Raw genomic sequence first — 20,453 nt, 5'->3', positions numbered from 1 at the left:
TCCCTATTTGGTGGCTATTGCCTGTTGCTATTATTTACTTTTGTAAAGGAGCAGCGACCAATCTATTTCATGTCAATGATGCAGCCTTTCTACACGAAGAGCAGTCAGATCACAGGTACTTCAGTACGTCGTGCTTTGGAGGGGAAAAAGCAATACAGCATGTTGGAATAGGGAGAATAATACGTTATTGCTGAATGTTATACGAAGAAAGAAAAACTGGTGAATTCAGCTTTCTTGCTACTGAAGAAAGTTTTCTCCATTCAGTGGTGAGCACAAAAAACTCCACATTCTCGTAGTTGTTATACACACACCTCCCAGTACCTATTTTCTTGACACAAATTTAACATTTACGTGCTTGCTATGTTTGGTACACTACAACTTAATATATACATGGCTCTTTGCAGTCAAGTTTGGGTCAACTGAGCTGTTTGCCCTTTGATTCCCATTAGCCTGTCCACATCAGCATTAATAGCAATACTTAAACCTGAGCAGCATCCCTGCAGTAACTTAACTGCTTTCGTGGCGGTTTCATTTTATGATTCATGTGATGAGTTGGCTTCAGGCTGATAGTGCCATGGAGATGCACAGGCAGATGCATGGGCTCCTGCATACAGAGGCAATTGCTCTGCTTGTTTCAGAGAATATAAATTAACTTTCTGAAATGTTCTTGGAAAATAGTTAAAATCTGCTCATCTTTTGTAATATTCAGACTTAGATTCTGAATTATTATTCTTTCATTTCCTGGAGAGATGCTAGTGTTACAAGTTTAAAAAATAGAGAATTGTCAGAGCCGTGAAACTTGCACAGTTCACTGGTCAGTGTCTTACTGAGAAAGGCATTTTCACAAAACAGATTCTGATATTATATTCCAACATGGATATTTCCTGATCTTCCAGAGTAGGATGTTAACCAGTTAAGCTCCCAGAGGAGACTTCTGTAGTGAAGTCTTCCCCAACCCTTACCTCAGTGGGAGTTTACACATTGAACACAAATGAGGCTGGGACTTTGTCATTCCAGAGGCAGTATCTGTGTCACCAAGTAGCGCTTTTTTACAAGGAATATTGTCAAAACGAGATATAATTTACAAGAGTTACTGAATTTCAACTATCTTAATACACCACTGGGACTCTAATATGGTGACTTTACAGGAGGACCAAGTTTTTTTCTGATTTTAATAGCCGTTTCATGGGTTTAATATATGATCAATGTGCATGTTAGATCAATATGTAATTCCAGTTGGTACAGTCTGTACGAAATTATTATTTCATTGAATCAACTAACTTCTTTATGGTCTAAAAAAGTCTCTTGACTTACTAGAGAGAATTTTAATATGGGATATGTGTTTGTCCTTTGGTTTGAAAAGCACCATGTTTGAATTAATTTATGAAATACCATAAATTGTACAGTAATTAATCTTGCAGCAAACGTTATATATCATGTGTAAATATAGCTATATATTCTAAGACTGGCAGAGCAATTTGTGGATAGGTAATTTAGAGTTTGGATTTATTAATTATATATCATATAATACTAATAACGGGACTTTTAGTTTATTTTTAGAAATGTAATGTTCCTCATTATAATGGAGCACTCATCTTCCCTTTGGTCCACAACTATTACATGTTTAGGAGGTTATTAGTATTCATGAGCTACCTCGTTGCAAAAGGGTGCCATAGGGGCTAGGAATTAGTACGTGTTTCTGCATTCAGCAGAAGAGAAAGGAAGCTTACTAGCTCGTGCTGGTGAGGGCCAGGGATTCTGTCGAAAGATTCAAGTTACTGCAACTGTGTGGAAAGAACTTATATTAAAATATCATCTATACAGCAAGGAATACAGGAGATTATTTATTTACTCATGGCTTGCATTATTGGAAAAATGGATGGAGTAGAAATGAGTGATCATGAAAATAAACATCCGAAGTATTTTTTCATAAATTATCACTAAGTCTAAGAGAATGAAGGAAATAATACTGTAATTGTAGCAATGGCTAATCACTTAAGATTTTTTCCCTAAAAGGATATGCTTCCAGATATCATATGGGTGAGTTTATGGGCAAAGTTTGTTCTAGCTTCCTGTGTCTTACTATCTTTCTTTTTCAGGTGATATGTACTATTGGCAGGTATTTTATGTAGTTACTGAGAAATACCAAGTGTCTATCTATATAGTAATTTTCTCAATCCAAATAATTTGTCCAGTATAATTTTAAGCATCTTGAATATATGTATTAGATATCTGTATGTAGAAAGATATACAATGATTTAATACATGTAATAGGCTTTGTTTCATTTCTATATAGTTGTGCATGCTATAGTTTAATATAAGCAAGTATAACCCACAGTGTCCTTGTAGTGTGCTCATTTTACAGAATTTGCCTCAGGGTTAATTTTTATGGCAGCTTGTAGCTCAAACTACTCTTTGAATAAGTGTTTTATCTTAATCGTCCATTCTTCGTTCCCACAGCTACAAGTACAACTTTCAGGTAGCGGCAGCTTGCAAAACTGGAAGTGCTGCTTTCTTTCACAGCTCAGATGGCTGGCATGTAAATAAAGTCTTGATTTTGCCTTGTTTAGTACAGATACCACTTTAGATAGGATCCATCTCAACTGCATAAGTACCAGCAGGAAAATGTAAGCATTTTTCCCTTGGTAAAGGGAGCGGTGGCTTCCCAGCAGATGCAGGAGCTGGGGGGTAGTGGGTGACCCCTGTGCTGAAGGACAACCTGCTGGGGTCAAAGGGGTTTGGGTGTTAGTGATTTATTTCAATTAAAAAAAAAAAAAATCAAGAGACATTTTTTCCATGCTAAATTTCTGTGAAGTAAACCAGAGGCATAGATAGATTGTCTGTAACTATTCTTAATATACACATTTATGAAGTTGTTATGCCAATAATTAGAAATAGCATAAGATTTTTGCTGAACTAGTCATTGAAAGAATTGCTAAATACGGTAAAATAATTTTAAATAAAAATGTAGTGAATTATTTAATTTAGAAATGTTACTCTTAGTTATCCTGGTACTGAAAACTGTATTTGCTTATTGTGTTATGAAAACTAGGCTTCAATCAACAATATAACTTAATAATTTACCAATTTTAGCCACAGGCCTGCAAAAACTTGCATCTGCATTTAAATGAATGTGTCAATAATCCCAGCAAGTCCAGTAAAGGAAAATAAAATTTTAGGTATGTTATTATCAGAAGGGTTAAGTGCAAAAGGATATATGTAAATTCATGCAGGTCTTTTGCTTCTTTGTGCTTCATAAATTAAACTCTAACCATATTGAAGAAAGGAACAGTGTGAGCTAGGTGCTATTTCTCCAAGGGATAGCCAGTAATGGAATGGAAAAATATTGTGTTCTAAGGGTACTCAATTAGATAGTATAAGACGACTGAATTTTAAATGCCCGTTGTTTTGATACTGTTCCAATTAATGTCAAATATTAAACCAGCCCAGGGATTAGATGAACGCAAAGGAATCTTAATGTGTTTTCTTAGTTATGACAAGGGGAAGTATTGGACAGCTGTAGAATGTGATCCTTGATCCTATCCCATTAAGCCTGTTTCTAGCAAACTAATAGCTATTTTGTACTAGAAGTACACTAGAACATATTTCCTAGGAAAGTAGGACTTGGATATTTGCAAGGTAAAAACAAGTACAAGATTAATCTGAATTCCAAATATCTCAATCTTTTCTTTATTATGGTGAATCTTCTAGGTCCCTCTACGTGTCACAAAGAATGAAAATTGAAATTTATGTGGGTCTTTGAAAAAGCAATTTATCTATTATTCAGAAAATATTCATAGTCCTGGAATTAGGGAATTAATACATCAAAAATGGGATTTTCCTAAAGTTACAATACTATCAATTCTTATTTCTCAGTTGATGGACATAATTGTCGCCTAAACTCTTATTAAATAATGTGAGATTAGAGCATTTCAGCTCCATTGTGAAAAAAAGTGAAGACTGGCATAAAAACATCGTAAGATTAGTATTTATTATATTCATAAACACTTGAAATTCAGTAGAGCAAAGTCAATAGTATGATAAACAATTGGTTCTTTAATTGCACGGCAGATTTTGTAGCCCATTAAACTCTGTTGCTGTAAATGATACATTTATAGACTAGTATGTCAGCAAAGTACATGTCAATATAGCTCAAATGTCAACAGATGCTCTCAAAATAAGTATTTTCAGTTTCTTCCCTTTCTCTTACTAAAGTATTGATGCACAAACTCAAGAGTTCCAGAATTGACAACTCCATGGCTCAAAATGGGAACAAAATGACTACAGAAAGCTTTGAGTAGGGAGCATCATCAGCACCACAAAAATAGTCACTGAAATCCAATTCCAAGTGCTGGTGGAAAGGAAACATCCATGTGAAAAGGAATTATCCGTGTCTAATCACAGTAGAAAGTAGGACCTCTGAGAATGAGGTTTGTGTGATTCTGCTCCCTCCGAGTATCGGACTGTACTTTTGGTCTGCCCTCTGCTTGAAATAGCAAAGTGTCTCCTCCTTCAGAGAAGCAAACCGGTCAATGGCGTTGCCTTCTAGCACCCTATGGGCATGAGCGTGGGGCCTTGTTTCCTCAGCGGAGGAGGAGAAGGGACTCGGCATCAGAAACTGGCTGATGTAGGAGTGATGTTGGCAAGTTTCGGTTCGAATACGGGGATTGTGTGACAGCACTCGAAGCTAATGATGCAGGTTGATTGCACATTCAGATGGTATTATCATGTTGATCTCTAGTTTTAAGGTTTTCATGATAAGTGCACAAGTTAGTAACATCACTTCTTGAAGAGAAAACTTTTCCTAAGATTCTCTGGCCATAGCCAGAATTCTGTGCTAGAGCTATGGACCCATATCCAGCCCCACAATTAAGAAAGAAACTTCACTAAATCTTCCCAAATTGTAGAAAAATATTTTTATCAGAAGTTTCAGCATGAATTTTGTGATGTTCATCACTGCTTTTTTAAATTAATTTGCTATTAGAAGAATAATGACTCCTATGTGGCAATCCCAATTCATGTTTTTACATGCTACAGTGTTTGTGGAGAGGTAAAGACAGAAATCTGTGTTACTTGAAACAAAAGTAGCTGCCAGGTTAGATATTTTGTAAAGTCGAGGTTATTGCATTCGGTGAACAACAATATAAATGTCGTTATTTAGGGATCATTGCAACTTTAAAAAGCAGCAGTATATGTAGCCTATTAAATAAACATCCGTACTACATTATATATTAAAGCCAAGAAATTAATATTTATGTCTGTCAAGAAACTCGGTCTCTATTTTGAAAATGGGAAACATTTTAGGGCATTTTTTTCTCAATTTGATATTATTTGTAAGTGAACAGAACTAGTTTGCCTTACACAAAACCTTTTCCTTGATACTTGTATATTTATGGAAGATGGTCTTTTTTGAGTTTTTTTTTTAAATGACCAAAAAGTGCCGTTAAAATTCTTCCTAGAATGATTGAATATATATGTGTGTGTGTGTATGTGTGTGTGCTCACATGCATGTGAGGGACTGTGTGCTGGGGGAGATCTGCAATAAAGTACAAAGGAATTTTATGTGGAAACATCAAAATACATATGTTGTTCTATTTTTGCCATGCAAACCCAAAAGACAGTCACTAAAGTGGCAGTGGAATAGGAGGGAACAAGAGAGAACCTATTTTAAACTCAGTGTGCCTCAGGTGGTCCACCAAAATGTGTTGAGTACTTAGGTGCATCACAACACCTTGTTCTGTGTGAAGGTGGTAGCTGGTTTTTTATCTGAACTTAACAGGAGCAGATCATATGTGCTGAACATATAGTTAAATGCCTATGCAGAGATTGATAATGACCTGTTTATTAAGCGTTGTCTGTTCCAGGACTTTACTTTTCCAGCTGCTTCTTCAAAAAATATTGTCTATTTTTATCTGCTCTTACCTATGGTCACACATTAGTAAATCTTGGTAACTGTCAGTAAAACATAATTTAGGTATACATTATTTTATACTTTCCTGGATCGACATGTCTTTGGACAGGACTGATTGAAGCTTTAGCAGGGCCCAGATCCGTAGAAGTCACAGAATGTCAGTTCTTCTCCCACGGACCCCTTCATTTCTCTCTGGCAAGATTTCCTATCTGTCTGAAACTTGCCATGACATAAAGAAGCTTGCGCCTCTAACCCCTCTCTTTCTTATTTTAGCAGGGGCGGGGCGGGAGCAGGCTATCACATCTGCTGGGAAGGGAACCTGCTGGGAGGGACAGCAAAATTTGACTTCAAAATACAGAATTACTGAAAAAAAAAACCCTGAAATTAGTATGTTGCCAGTAGGTCTACTAATCAGCAATACAAGATCAAGGAATTTCCCACGTACTAGGCTGATTTAACAACTAGTCCTGAAGTGAGTCAGGCTGCAGCTTAAATTTCTGGGTCTCTGCAGAGTGATAGCTAACTTCGTATTGCCATTAGAGCTAGGGCATCGCTTGGTTGTAGCAGTGCTAGGGCTGTGTATTAGCACGTCCTGCATGTGCTGGAGATTGTTCTCTAGAGCGTGTTTCTGAATACTTTATCCAGCCTCTATGTGCCGGAGCAGAAAACGAATTTGTATAGAAACATTCAAATGCAATGCGATAGCTAAAGAAAATCAAACAGAACTGACAGAGCAATTCATCTTTCTGTCAATCAGTGAAAGTTCTGGTGGGTTATTAGTTCTTTCTGCCTCAAAATTATTTTGCCTTCATACTGTGATTATTGCATTTGCCTTTAAAGAAGTGAGAGAGCAAAGACGTAAAAAATACTACATATTATATTATCTCTTTTTGTGAAGTATGAAAATATAGAAGATGATATCTTCATATCTATTAGGCCTTAAGGCTTTGGTGAACAGTGCTGATAAGATACGTGTATTAACCTACGTATATTCTCTTGGCCCGTATTCATTTTCTTTGGTCATAAAATTGCTGGTTTATTGCTTTCTGTATCCTAGGGATATAGACAGGACGTCTCCTCATGACTTTTAAATGTTGCCTGTCTCTCTTTCTGTCACTCTGCAAAACATGAGAAAGTGTTCATTTTAGTTATTTCCCTCAAAGAAGTGAAGAACAAATTATAATACTGGAAGTATATACTCTGAGAAGCATCAAATTAACCTTTTATTTGCGAACCAAATAAATGAAAATGTATCAAGACTTAAAATTAATTTACTAATTAAAAAAAAAGGCTTTTGGAAATGCTGTTACACAGACAAATTAACATGTTTGTTTTTACTTTGTAACTGTAGTACATTTACTCCTAAAATGCAAGGCAGACGGATGGGGACTTCAGGGAGAATCACTAAGAGCACAAGTGTGAGCGGAGAGATGTATAAGCTGGAGCACAATGACGGGAGTCAGTCGGACACGGCTGTCGGCACGGTTGGAACAGGTGGGAAGAAAAGGCGTTCCAGCCTTAGTGCCAAAGTGGTTGCCATAGTGTCTCGAAGGAGCAGAAGCACATCTCAACTTAGCCAAACAGGTGAGTGAGACACACGCTCTTCGGAAACAGGACTCTCACCAAACGTGGTTTGCCATTATTTCATCTGTGGCATCTGTGTTACATGTATCAGGATATAGACCACTCAGGAGAGAATATTTTCCAGCTGTGAATAAATTTCTGAGATATTAATTGTCTTTGATCATTAGGCATCTGCAAGAAACAATATATAAATGCCTTTTAGAATATGTACCATAAGAACTTTCTGTCCTGATCAATGAAAAATGTTTTTATCTCTTGGAAACCTTGTTTACAGGTAGGCAAGGAAATGCGAAGAGACATATGTGGGTATCAACAGTGGATAATGGTTTGGCTCAGAGCAGCTTTTTATGTATAGGAAATTTCCTCTAGCAGAAGAGTTGAGTACGAATGGGGGAACTGAAATCTGAGCAAATGAATGACAGTTACATAACTCGGATAAAAGGTTGTACCTGTAGTGGCAAAAACCATGTTTTTAAAATCTACCTTTGATTTCTTAGTCAAGAGTATATCCAATATTTTTTCATTATAAACAACACTGGCAAATTGGGGTCAGTGATTTCAGATAAATTAGACGACAGCATGATGCTTCATTAGGAACATAAGACTTCCAACTCTTTATTGCGACTTCAGAAATCTTAAAAGCTTCGTATCTGCATAGCCTGAAGGAACAAAAGCTCATACAGAAAGATACAAAAGGGAAAAAAAATGTTTTAAAGTCCCTGTCCTGCTCCTATTGAACCCCAGTGAAGACTTTTGCTCTTGTCTTCAGTGGGAGCAGGGCCTGACCCTAAGGGTTCTTTCTTACTAAAAGAAGGAAAAAAGAAAGAGGAAAAGCTTCAGCCTAGCATAGAATGCACACATATTGCAGCATTCCTCTCACATAGTCAGGGTAATCTAAACTAAGGTAAGTAACAATATTGTTTATTTGTATCTTCAAATATCTCACCCTTTTCCTTTGCTTTTCTTTTATTGCCCGATGAGCAGTAGAAGTGATTCTTTCAAAATGTAAAGCTTGGTCAGCTTTAGCAAAAAGATTGTAATACTTTTCTACACTACTCATTTACGAATTTTAAGCCAGAAAGCATATAATCATGCAGTTGGACCAAATGATAGATGTAGTAGGCGTATGTGAAGCCCAGAATTGTAATTCATATTGTGTTGCTCAAAAATGCACTCTGCATGAATATTAGACTAGAATATAGATAGTTGTATACAGTAAGATGTTATATCAGATGCATCAGAATCAATGACATGCTCTTAAGGTAATAAAAAGTGGTACTGTATTATAGAAAGGATTTTAGGTTGATGTTTTACTCCACTTACTATAAAGAACAAAATATTTTAAGCATTTTCCAGAATGTTTTTGTGGTTTGATCTGGTGTTCCTTTCTAGCTCCTAAATCTCATTGAAACAGGAATTGCTGTGACAGAGCAAATCTTTGCACCATCTTACTCAGTAGTCCAGCTCTGACCAGGAACCAGGGCTGTATGCCTAAGAGAAAGGCACAGGGGGCTACCAAACATAGGATGATTTGCCTTCATGAGCCCTAACTCACTCTTCTCAGTGAAGTTATTTACTAACTTAAAATCTAAACTGTGATTTCCAAACCCTTCTCAGCATTATCTGTTTAAAACTCAGATGTTCTCATTCTTCATAGAAAGATACTATAGCTCTCCAAATTTTGCTTGGTGTAATTCGCAAAACAATAGGAATGTTGCAAGGAATGGAGCACCTAAAGTTATAATGAAACTCAAACAGCAAATCAAATATGAAAACTATGATTATGTATTATTCATGATTGTAAAACAGCCTTGAGAGTGATATTTACTTTGCCTTACTGTGGCTCAGGCAAACAGTACTATCTGTGGTATCAGCAGAGCAAATAAAATGTGGCATGTTTTGTCAGTCACTATTTTTTTAGTTAAATTATGTCAAAAATCAGTGAGTTGAATTAATGCATTTTTTAGAATAATATACACATGAGACTTGATAGGTTTTCCAAAGAAAATCCATTGTTGGAGACTAAATACTCATGCCCTAAATCAGGGACCCACTTTCCATTCTTCCTGTAGTGTAGTGTACAAGAGGGCAGGAGAAATCTAAAAAGCTCCAATTCATTTTAATGTCTTGTGCCTAAGTAACTTCATAATGTCTCCACTATTAAGAATTAAAAAAAAAAAAAAAATCTGTTTTCACAATATAATATAAACAAGGTCTTTAAAATTGATTATGTGAAAATCAGTTCTAATAGCCAAATTCTGAAGTTTTAAAACTGGTGTGGAGGTGCACGGGCCTCCAAAAAGTGGTGCCAGGTATGAACTTCTTCTGTAACTGAAGGTGTGCTCTTGACACAGAGCATGTATTTTAAAGGAAGTATCAAAAATACAGAAATGTGTGTGTAGCCTCCATAGCTGTTCCTGAATTGGTCAGTTTAAAATTTTTTTTCTTATGACTTACGTGGTTGTAAGTCAGGTATGTGTGACATATGTAGTTATTTGTTCCTGAAAACTCAAAATAGAAGATCAGAAATAAACCAAAAAGTCAGATATTTCTTGAAAATTGGAGGTTCTGTATTTTTGTGGAACATGTAGATCTGAAATTCTAGTTTACTACTGTCTTCAAAACCAGTAAAATTAACTTCCATCTTGCTTTTTTTCATACGAAGAAATGGTCAATAAGGGCTGAATTCAACTTTTTGTAGATAATTCATGCTCTTAGCATACTGCACAGGTTTAATCTTATATAAAAAATAGAAGTGATGTGTATGAAACTGCTACTAGGTAGCTATAATTTCTAAGAGTTGATTTGCTTTTCCAGTGAAAAAGGCGTGTGTGTGTGAGCCTGCGCATTCATGTGTGTGTCTATATCCACACACATGGGCCTTTTTGCATACATGGGGCAGATCCACTTGCATGTTAGATTTAGAAGGACGAGTAATCACATTATTTTGTGCACCCTTGTTCAGTGCTGTTGGAAAATATTTATTCTGAATATGTGCCTGGTCAGATTGTCAGTGAAAGAATTGGGTTTCATTCTTATGTAAATCTGCAATGAAAAGTATATGTTTCTGCTGCAGCTTCCATTCAATTTTGTTTAAGATTTCATAATACTTTCAGTAACTGTTCATTGAAATAACAAAATCTTTACTTACTATGGTTTGTTCATTGTGCCCACAAATTGGATAGATTTTATAGTTCATAGAAAAAAAACCTTGTCATCTTCTGGCAGTATTCCTAATGAAAATCCAGCTCTGCTTATGCCAGCACAGTTAAAAAGAAAAGAAAAAGGAAAAAAAAAAAGAAGCAAAACCCCCAGAAAGACCACAGAAGAATGAAAATAGCTCCAGGCATATTCTCTACAATTTTAGTTATAATCCAACTTTTCTATCTTTCTTTGCCAGCCAATTTTTTGTAAATAAATATATATATATACACAAAATAAATGTATAGCTACAGATTTTCTAAATAATTACAGCAACTAAACTTTAAATCATAGGAAAATGGTAGGAAAATAGATTATGATAGGAAATCATCATCTATTGTCTTGATTTTGTGATACAACACTCTATTCCCCTACAGATATTCTTATATTATAGTTTCCCGACCAATGAGTGACTGAGGGCAGTATTGATCATACTGCATTTTGATTTGGGGTTCTGGGTTTGTTTTGAAAGAGAGAAAAACTGCTGCCATAGGAAGAAGGAGTTTTATTACAGAATTTATACCATAGAGACATAATAATGCATTTCAGAGTGGATGGAGGTAATGGTAAGGGTGTCACCAGTGAGATGAGTTCTGGAGAAAACAAAAAGCTCAATCTCAAATAAACAGAATCCCATCCCTGGATCCCTCTCAGTTCTCTTGGTACACGCAGAGGCGCGCCTTAAGAAGGTGGAAGGATTCTTCCCTTTTGCTTTCTAACCCATGGTCAGCAGACAGAGGTCGAGAAAGGTTATCTGCTAGTAGGAGCACACTTTTCTTATTCTTTTTACGTGCCAACAGTGCTTTGCAACCATTCTGACACTATATCTTCACCGTCTTGCTATCAGAAATTTGGTAGCGTCACATCTCTATGATGTATTGAGCCTGATGCAATTGTCTGCTGGGTCAGCAAGACAGATTTTTCTCTTTAAGGCAAATGGGCAGGGTGGCTGGCTGTGTTTTTGTTTGTTTTGTTGAAGGACTTAGAGGAGTTTCATTCTTTAGCCACCTCTAATGGAGGCCAACTTTTCTGTCAAAAGCATTGAGAGTAAGAGTTTAAAAGGAATTACAAAATAATTTGGGACTGTTTACTTAATTAAGATATCCAAAACATGATAGCCAGTACAGATAGAAAGACTGAAAATACCAGCTTTGAGATCAATGTGAACAAAACTACCAGGGATGCAACTGGTGAGCCTTTTGAGACATGGGCTCTATTTTTTCTGAATATGAGTTCTTTAAGACTACTTTTATTTTCCAAGGTGCTCAACGCCATTAACATCAGTCTTCTGACTAGTTTTCCATTGACATTGCTTGAGAAACATTAGTGATCTCATATAAGATAAAGGTGAGACTTTGCCTGGGATGTTGTATGTTGTTCCCGTTACTGGCTCAAACCAGATGAGAGCGGAAGAGATGCAGAGAAGGAGAGCTACGGAGCTTGGAGGAATGGGGAGCTTGTCCAGTCTCATGTTACACTGGTATTGGGTCATTTTGCTAAATGGAAATACCTTGCCATGTTTATGGTATGAACCACAATGAGATATTTCTACATAAGAACCAAAGTTATTTGCTGTCCATCTCCTGTTTGTCAAGTTTAACGTCAACAACCTGAAATGAAGCCATAGGCATTAACATTTCAGAGAGAGGCTACGTACCGTGAAGTGCAGCTGAAATCGAGTATTGTCACAAGGTGAAAACAGAGTGAAAAAAGACCCTGTTCACTTATGTGCATCTGTGAACTGGATACTTGGAAGGAATCTTTAAGTGTCTGACTGCCTCATTCATGAAGTGGCAACCTGAGCAAAACCATGTGAGAATCTTATAACTTATTTGCCTATGTAAAAATTGCACATGTCCTTACATGGAATTCCCTGCTACAGTATATTTTCTGTAATTTCCTGTAAGTTTCCCATTAAAGAAGTGGCCTTCTCTATGTTCTTTTGTATTAAATTCCAAATTCCCAATTTCAGAAAAGATACCATCATCTAAGTGAGAAAATTGTCATTGAGCAGTGAAGTCCTCCTTTTCTGTTGTCACTCTAGCTTTAACATCACTTCTTCCTCATCTGGTTGACTGCCCCACATTTCACCTTCTAATGCTGATCTTAAGAAGGCCTTTTCTCATGGTTTTGTTGGATGACCGAAGTTTAGGTAAATGTTTAGAAAAGACAACCCCATTCATTACACAAAATGTCCTCTAGTGGTGGAGAATACAATGGTTCACTGGAGGTACTTAGTGACTTAGCAAGCACCACTATGCTGTGGTAAAAATAACACTGCCTGGGAAACATGGAAATTCAGCAGAGTAAAGCAATCTTCCAGGCTTGGAGCTCCATCATTTCAGAGTAGACACTGCTAGAAAAAAAAAAGTCTCAGTTTTTCATTTTCGCAGTCTTTGGTAATGCCAGCAGGGATAATTTTCTGTCCATCCTTGTAGTAATTTTATGATACAAGAAGAGATTTCATACAGGTCTAGATAGTACAGACAGATAAAGCAGATAATAAATGAGAAATAAATTATGCTGGAGAGTGGAGGCCTTTGGGATAAGGAAGGGTTGTTTGTTGTCTTTCTTGAGAAAGCCATTGCTTCTTTCTATAATTTTATTACTTTTTTACAAGGGTCGTGACAACCTTTTCTTGCAGTGGTCAGGCTTTTTTTTTCCCCCCACATTTCATTTTGATTGATTGAGTCTCAATTATAAACAACTACAAGAATGCATTTCTGAGCATGCTTCTTTTACCTCATAACCTCCGAGTTTATTTTTTTATTACTGTAGTGAAAGAAATTGTGCTTACTTAAAAAATTACATTTATTTGATAAGAATGCTGAGTGCTGGACAAAAGTTCAAAAGAGTTATTTTACCTAGACATCAATAAATCATCTATTATTATTAGACTGGATGGAAAGCATAGAAATGAGCAAGGAATACTGGATGTCAGGAAGAAACTGATTAGGAGGGAGGCATCAGCTGGTTTTATTAAAACAAGAGCCAGAGAGTGCTTACTGGTTGAGTTTCTAAGACAAAAAACACAGGCAGATCTCGTTAATATTTTAATGAGATGTAGTGTGTATGTTCCTAGAACATGCTGATGATACTGATTTGGAAAGTATGTCACTTCCAGGTCATACAGAGGAAGGACTGATGAGCTTGAGGACCAGAATAGTAGAACTTGGATAAAATGTGATAATGCAGATTGCAAGATCATTCTTTTCAGAATGACTAATGAAGATGTCCAGATGCAATCTCAGAGCTGTCATCTAGAAAAAACAGGAAGAGGAGGAAGACATGGGTATAATAAAAATCACAGGATGAATGTAAGCTCTGTGTAAGATCTGGCCAGGGAAAAGGCAAATGCTATCCTGGGTGCATCAGGCAAGGTGTTTCCTTGGAGAGCTAAGAAAAAGTTAACAACGTTGAATGAGGCACAGCTGACAGCTCATCTAGAACACTGGTCACTCAGCATTCAAGAAAATTAATGCTGGATGTTTGTGGGAATCAAGACCTTGAAGGATGATTTATTGCCTGATTTGTTCAGCCTATAAAAATGAAGGCTGAACAGGGATATGATTGTTCCGTAAGAATGCAATGAGAGGCAGAAGAGTTTTTGAAGCTAAAGGGCAACGCCATCAGAAACTGTGGTATAAGAACAAACAGATATAAATTAGTTATGAATAAATTTTGTATTTGTCTTGAAATTACAATAAAGTTTGTAACAGAACAGAGACAGAGGTATGTTAAACCTCTCAAAGCATTTAGCGTGCTAGGGATGAAACAGTCCTTTTTTTGTTCCTTATCTATCATAATCATAGAATCATAGAATCGTTAAGGTTGGAAAAGACCCTTAAGATCATCAAGTCCAACCGTTAACCTAGCACTGCCAAGTCCACCACTAAACCATGTCCTCAAGCACTACGTCTACCCATCTTATAAATACCTCCAGGGATGGGGACTCAACCACTTCCCTCGGCAGCCTGTTCCAATGCCTGACTACCCTTTCAGTGAAGAAGTTTTCCTAATATCCAACCTAAACCTCCCCTGGCGCAGCTTGAGGCCATTTCCTCTTGTCCTATCGCTTGTTACTAGGGAGAAGAGACCGACCCCCACCTCGCTACAGCCTCCTTTCAGGTAGTTGTAGAGAGCAATAAGGTCTCCCCTCAGCCTCCTCTTCTCCAGACTAAACAACCCCAGTTCCCTCAGCCACTCCTCATAAGACTTGTGCTCTAGACCCTTCACCAGCTTCATTGCCCTCCTCTGGACACGCTCCAGCACCTCGATGTCCTTCTTGTAGTGAGGGGCCCAAAACTGAACACAGTACTCGAGGTGCGGCCTCACCAATGCCGAGTACAGGGGCACGATCACCTCCCTGGTCCTGCTGGCCACACTATTCCTGATACAAGCCAGGATGCTATTGGCCTTCTTGGCCACCTGGGCACACTGCTGGCTCATGTTCAGGTGGTTGTCAATCAACACCCCCAGGTGCTTTTCCATCAGGCAGCTCTCCAGCCACTCCTCCTCAAGCCTGTAGCGTTGCATGGGGTTGTTGTGACCCAAGTGCAGGACCCGGCACTGAGCCTTGTTGAATCTCATACAGTTGGCCCCGGCCAATATCATAATATCCCATTGCTGTTCTCATAGGATTTCTTTTCTGATATTGTTCTTTTGTATTGCCATCTCCTGTTCCTCCAGACAAAATGCTACAAGATCTCAAATTTTCTAGTGGTAGTTTCAGAAAATTATCTTGGAAGTCAGAATTACCATGAGTACAGCTATACAGTTACCCACAGGTGTAGTTTAGTCTTCTGTAATTCACCTGTTGTTCACCGTGTTGTAGAGGAGTATTTCCAAGTCTTTGCTTGGATTGGACGTTTATCTCTGCGAGAATGCTTAGCATTTACACGTGAGCTTCCTTACCTACAGATACCTCAGTTTTGTTACGTCTGCACACTTTGCAAATCTTTTCCTTAACGTTAGACTCTGTGTACTTTAAAAGTAGCTTTCTGCAGCCGAGCAGAAGTGTGGTGGTCCATCCTGCAGCTCACTCATTAGCCTGGTTTGGCTGTTCAGTATCTCCGTGAGAGTCTTTCCCATCCAGGTTGTTATTTTTCCCAGAGCAGGCCATTAGAGCTTGCTTTGCATAGTTGTGGTGATCTATGAGGACAATGGCTCTGTTGCACAAAAAGAAGAATGGAGGGAGACTGACAGTAAGATGGATTTCTCTTTTCAGCCAATCTAAAAAAAGTCTGCAGTGCAGCAGTAGGGATGGTAATGGTGCCTTAGGGATGGTGACAGGACCTGGGCTCTAAACCTGACACCCTGGCAGCAAAGAGCACCCCCCTGCACCCAGCAGATCTTCATACCGACCTCGCATGCGCCCCCATGTTTCTGCGGCAGAAGGGGGGAAACAAGCAAATGGATGAAGAATAATATTAAAAACAAAGAAAAAGACCTGATTATTTTTGTAAGAGGAACTCTTTGTTCTAGTAATGATACTTAATTCTTTGAAACTATTGAGTGAATGTAAGCGTGCTCTTTTATTTACAGTTGCCGTCTAGCTGAGGAATTCACTACCCTTAATAGAAACACAATTCAGTTCCAGTTACTCATCTTCCAAAAGATTTCCTAATAAGGGCTAGTATTTTCAAACAAAGTCCTGCTGCTCTGTTGAGTTAGTGTTACATGTGGCTCTTTTCCTTTTTCCTGAAATACAAATTCTGACTTTCTCCTGTTACGGAGTTGGTTGACTTGTACTCAAAAGGATTCATTTGCTTTTCTGTCTAGTTGCACTTTCTCCTTGAATTTTTTTAATAGAGATATTACTGCAGTAATAACTGTACTTTGGGCCATTTCAAATATATAAGTATTGTGGAGTTTAGGAGAATTTATTCCTTTCCAAAAGTATAATCATGATTTTAGCTAAGCTGTGACATGCATGTCTTGTAGAACTATAATTTCAAAATACATCAAATGTATTTAATAAGTGTAGCTTCACTGTTACGTTTCTATTGTATTTTTATGAAATGTTTTCTAGAAAGACCTACTGATAATTCTGATTGTATTTAACTGAGCTTTGCTTAAAGAGGATTTTTGTTTGCCTTTTCATCTGATTCACATTGCATTCACAAGTTTTACTTTGTGCAAGTATAAACACTGAGCTGAAATAATATCAAAATTATGACATAAAAAGGAAATACAGCAATGCCAAAGTACTATCAAGAGGGAAAAAAATCTACTGTCTTCACATTAAACATTTCTACATAAATGCCTATCTGTAAGAGAATGTCAGCCTTAAATTTGAATTTTATTACTCTTCATATACTTCTTGCCTGATCAGGTCCACAGTTTGTGGCCTTCTGGAACTTGTGGGATTTTGTAGAAAGGTTTAGAGTACCTGCAGTCACCCAGAGGAAAAATACTCTCATTCTGTGGCACAGGAATGAATTCCTGTCTCCCAGAAGAATAAAGCCCCCTTTGTTTCGAGTCAGATGATCTAGCTTCATTTTGATAGACCTGAAATTATTTTTATTTTCCTGTCCAAAGCAGTCCTTTTTTTAACTAACAAAAACTTTGATTTTCATTTGAATGAGATAGCCTGTTCAGCATGAAACAACTCATTCAATTTTTAAGTATTGATGTGGGAGCTCAGGCTATCTAGTTTAAAACTGGGAAGAATAGAAATAGCTGGATCTTCAGTGTTTCCTTCACAGGGCTGTTCGAAGTGTCTAGATGAAGTTTGGGGCAGAACCGACGTGTCAAATACAATCGTCTACGCAAATGGCTGCTCAAGACTCTGTTAATGTCACCATTTTTTGTTGAATTTTGCAGATTCTCACACTATGGCCTTTTCCCTAATACTTTTAGTAAATGTAACACAGAGTTCCAGAGAGCAGATCAAAGTATTTCATAGAAAGAGAAATTTTGAAATCTGGCCAGTACATTATAGTATTTCTTACAAACCATTTATAGTATTATTTTTCTCATGTAACTGAAGAATTTGCAATAATTTTAAAAATGTTTTAAAACTATTCTTAATTCTTCCCTGCAAACACACAACTGAAATTTTCTTTGCACTCTTTTCTTTTACAGATCACCTTTAATATTTTGCTTGCTTGCTTGTAGCTTCAGTGTAGCTATAGTCAAGGACAAAGTGGGTCTTTGCATCTAAATATGGGCAGAGATTCTTCTTTGATTCCACCACAGTATTGCAAATATGAGTATCATATCTCTAAATTCATCAGGGGCAAGAAATTATGTAATTCTGGATCTTGTAGAAAATAAAACTGACTTTAAAATCTTAAAGGTTTTTTTTATAGAACATTTATAAAAATGTGTGGTAGTCATACATTTGATGATAAGATATTGGTGGGCTGAGTTTAAAAAAAGTGCATTTAGCTGAATGCAAACAAGCATTAGATTCAGAGACACTATTTTAATTTTATTTAGCACTTCTACATGTGAATGTGAATATGAGCTTTGAGGGATTTTTCTGTAATTTTTTTTGGCTAGGAATAGAACTGTTAGCAACAGAATCCAAATGAAAAGCAGTAAACCTAACCTTAGACAAAAAAAGAGGATCAACAGGTGTTTTTAAGGGATTTTCAAGGATCATAATGATAATGATGATAATAATAAAGCTTGCTGCTTTTATTGCAGGTGATGATGTTAATGCATTTATAAAAAAAATCTGTATGCATATCTATAATGTAACTAATAGCATCTGCAATACAGATAATGGCCCTTAGATACTCTGAATTGCGTATCATATGTAATGAAATATGAAGAACTCAGTAAAATTATGAAAAAATGTTCATAGGATTTTTTTTTAAATAATTTTAAAAAATTTTGGCAAGTCATTAAGTTTGATGAAAAATTATTTCAAATCTAACAGCTTATGATGTCCATCCTGAATGGACACAATTCAGCTTGAGTATTTATTTCCTCAAATATGAGTAAATATGAATGACATTTTAAAACAAAATGCTGACAGCATCAAATATAGCAGGTAGTGGTTCACAAAATATTTCAGTGTTGCTGAATCCCCTTTGTTTTTTTTTTCCTTTTTTTTGGCTGAAAAAAATATTCAGCTGAAAAATTTCACCCAGCTTTGCAGAGCCGTGTTGGTACATTGTTTCCCCAGGTAGGAGCTCTGCATATGAATAGGAAAGGGTCCGGGCAACAGCCACCCTGCACCGCAAATCTTCTCTCTGAGCACACCTAAGGTACAGTCCTAAAAGCAACTCCCTCCTCCAGTACTTTTTACAGATCACGAAGGGAGGTTGGGTTCAGCTGGCCGAGACCCAGATGACAGCAGCATTGCAGGACAGGAGAGGACAGATGATAAATGGGGACAGTCACTGGCCTCGTTCCCACATGCATCAGTCTGGCAGCATATCTGCTAGCCAGGGCTATCGGCCAGTCCAATGTTGACTTTGTTTCCAAGAAGAGAAGGAGCAGCAGTCGAATATAAAGTGTGTGACAGAGGAATTTGATCTCTGATTGTATAACATTTATTGTCCAGAGTCCTCTCCATACTTTAGATGGCATATAAATTAAATTAACATAAGTAATAACCATTTTGGCAAGTCTTAAAATAGAACAAAGATAGAAAAGATGAAAACAAGCACATCATAGCACTTGCTAGTCCAAACTTGTTTCCTGCCAACCAATCTGATACACAAAGAGAAGGGAAAAAAAGGATTGAGGCACCCAATGAATTTGTGCTTCTTCGGAACAAAGCTCGGCTCTTCAGTGGCATCCGCTTGCACTTGATGCGTAAATGCTGCTCATGAGCAATGGGCTTTATCCTGTGGAAATGACTGCTCTCTATGCATATGAATGACTTTCTTCATAACATACCAGGTGTGATTTCTTTTTAAGGAAGTCATCAGAGGCTAGTGAAAATTTAGCAGAGGTTTATATTTAAATACACTTTTTTTATTTTTACATTTTCTTTCCCTTTGTACATTACTGGTATTTCAAGTGCTTAAATTAAACCTTCAGTGATTTTTAGCCACTGTATTTGACCAGCCAGTTTGCTGCATCTGCAAAATTTTCTTTAAATTGCCAAGAAAAGACAAAGAAAGAAAATAGCCCAGAAAGTTAGAGATGTTCGTATCTCTAAGTCATCGGCATGTTGTCAAAGTGCAAATATTTTCATCAACTGTGGCACATGTTTACAGTTTCATCAGCATTTTGAACTTTGTGCCAGCTCTTCTTTAGTTTGATAAGCATACAGTTTTTAGAATATGATGGTCATATAACTTCCAAAAGGGACCAATAGTGTAAAATGTTAACTTTGTTTAAATCTGTATTGATTTCTATTGCAGTGTTAGGTGCTATGTATATTGGGTATGAGGTATAACTTACTTTAAGTAAGGCATGGAAATACTGTGCAATATTGAAGTTGAATTACTGATTCCTGTTGTACAGACCTCAATATAATTACTTACTTAGACCTCAGTAAACAGTACGTGTTGCCTTTACATATCCTCAGGTCTCTGTTGGAAGATTCATCCCTGAACTTGCTTGAATTTACTAAAATTTGACAATCTGTTTAGATTTTCAAACTGAAGTCTACAAATATTTAACTGCAGTGTCATAGGCTTAAGACATTCAAAGTACCGAAAGAGTAAACTACAGTATTTTTTTCGATGATCTGTTGTGTGTTTATCCTCATAAGTTACCTGAGAATTGCTTTGAAATGATTTGGTATTTATAAAAGTCCTTGATGCTCACAGACAGACACTCACATATAGTT

General features: G+C 37.0%; 1 protein-coding gene across 49 annotated transcripts in view; it reads left to right on the top strand.

The window, feature by feature from the left end:
• Positions 1–20,453, top strand: part of RIMS1 (regulating synaptic membrane exocytosis 1) — a gene marked incomplete at both ends in the record, with an annotated part of 339,260 nt that overhangs the window by 288,084 nt on the left and 30,723 nt on the right. For 26 of the 49 annotated variants that reach the window (XM_082307762.1, XM_082307784.1, XM_082307773.1 and 23 more), the window contains one exon: positions 7,263–7,495. The exons of 16 other annotated variants lie outside the window; for them this stretch is intronic. In XM_082307762.1, the coding sequence (XP_082163888.1) occupies positions 7,263–7,495 (233 nt within the window). The remainder of the gene's footprint in view (positions 1–7,262; positions 7,496–20,453) is intronic. 7 more of the 49 variants (XM_082307782.1, XM_082307776.1, XM_082307758.1 and 4 more) reach the window with 1 other exon arrangement.

Source organism: Platalea leucorodia (genome assembly GCF_965183815.1).
Source record: "Platalea leucorodia genome assembly, chromosome: 3".
NCBI classification, from domain to species: domain Eukaryota; kingdom Metazoa; phylum Chordata; class Aves; order Pelecaniformes; family Threskiornithidae; genus Platalea; species Platalea leucorodia.
Note: the sequence above shows the minus strand (reverse complement) of the source record. Positions and strands in the feature narration are given on the sequence as shown.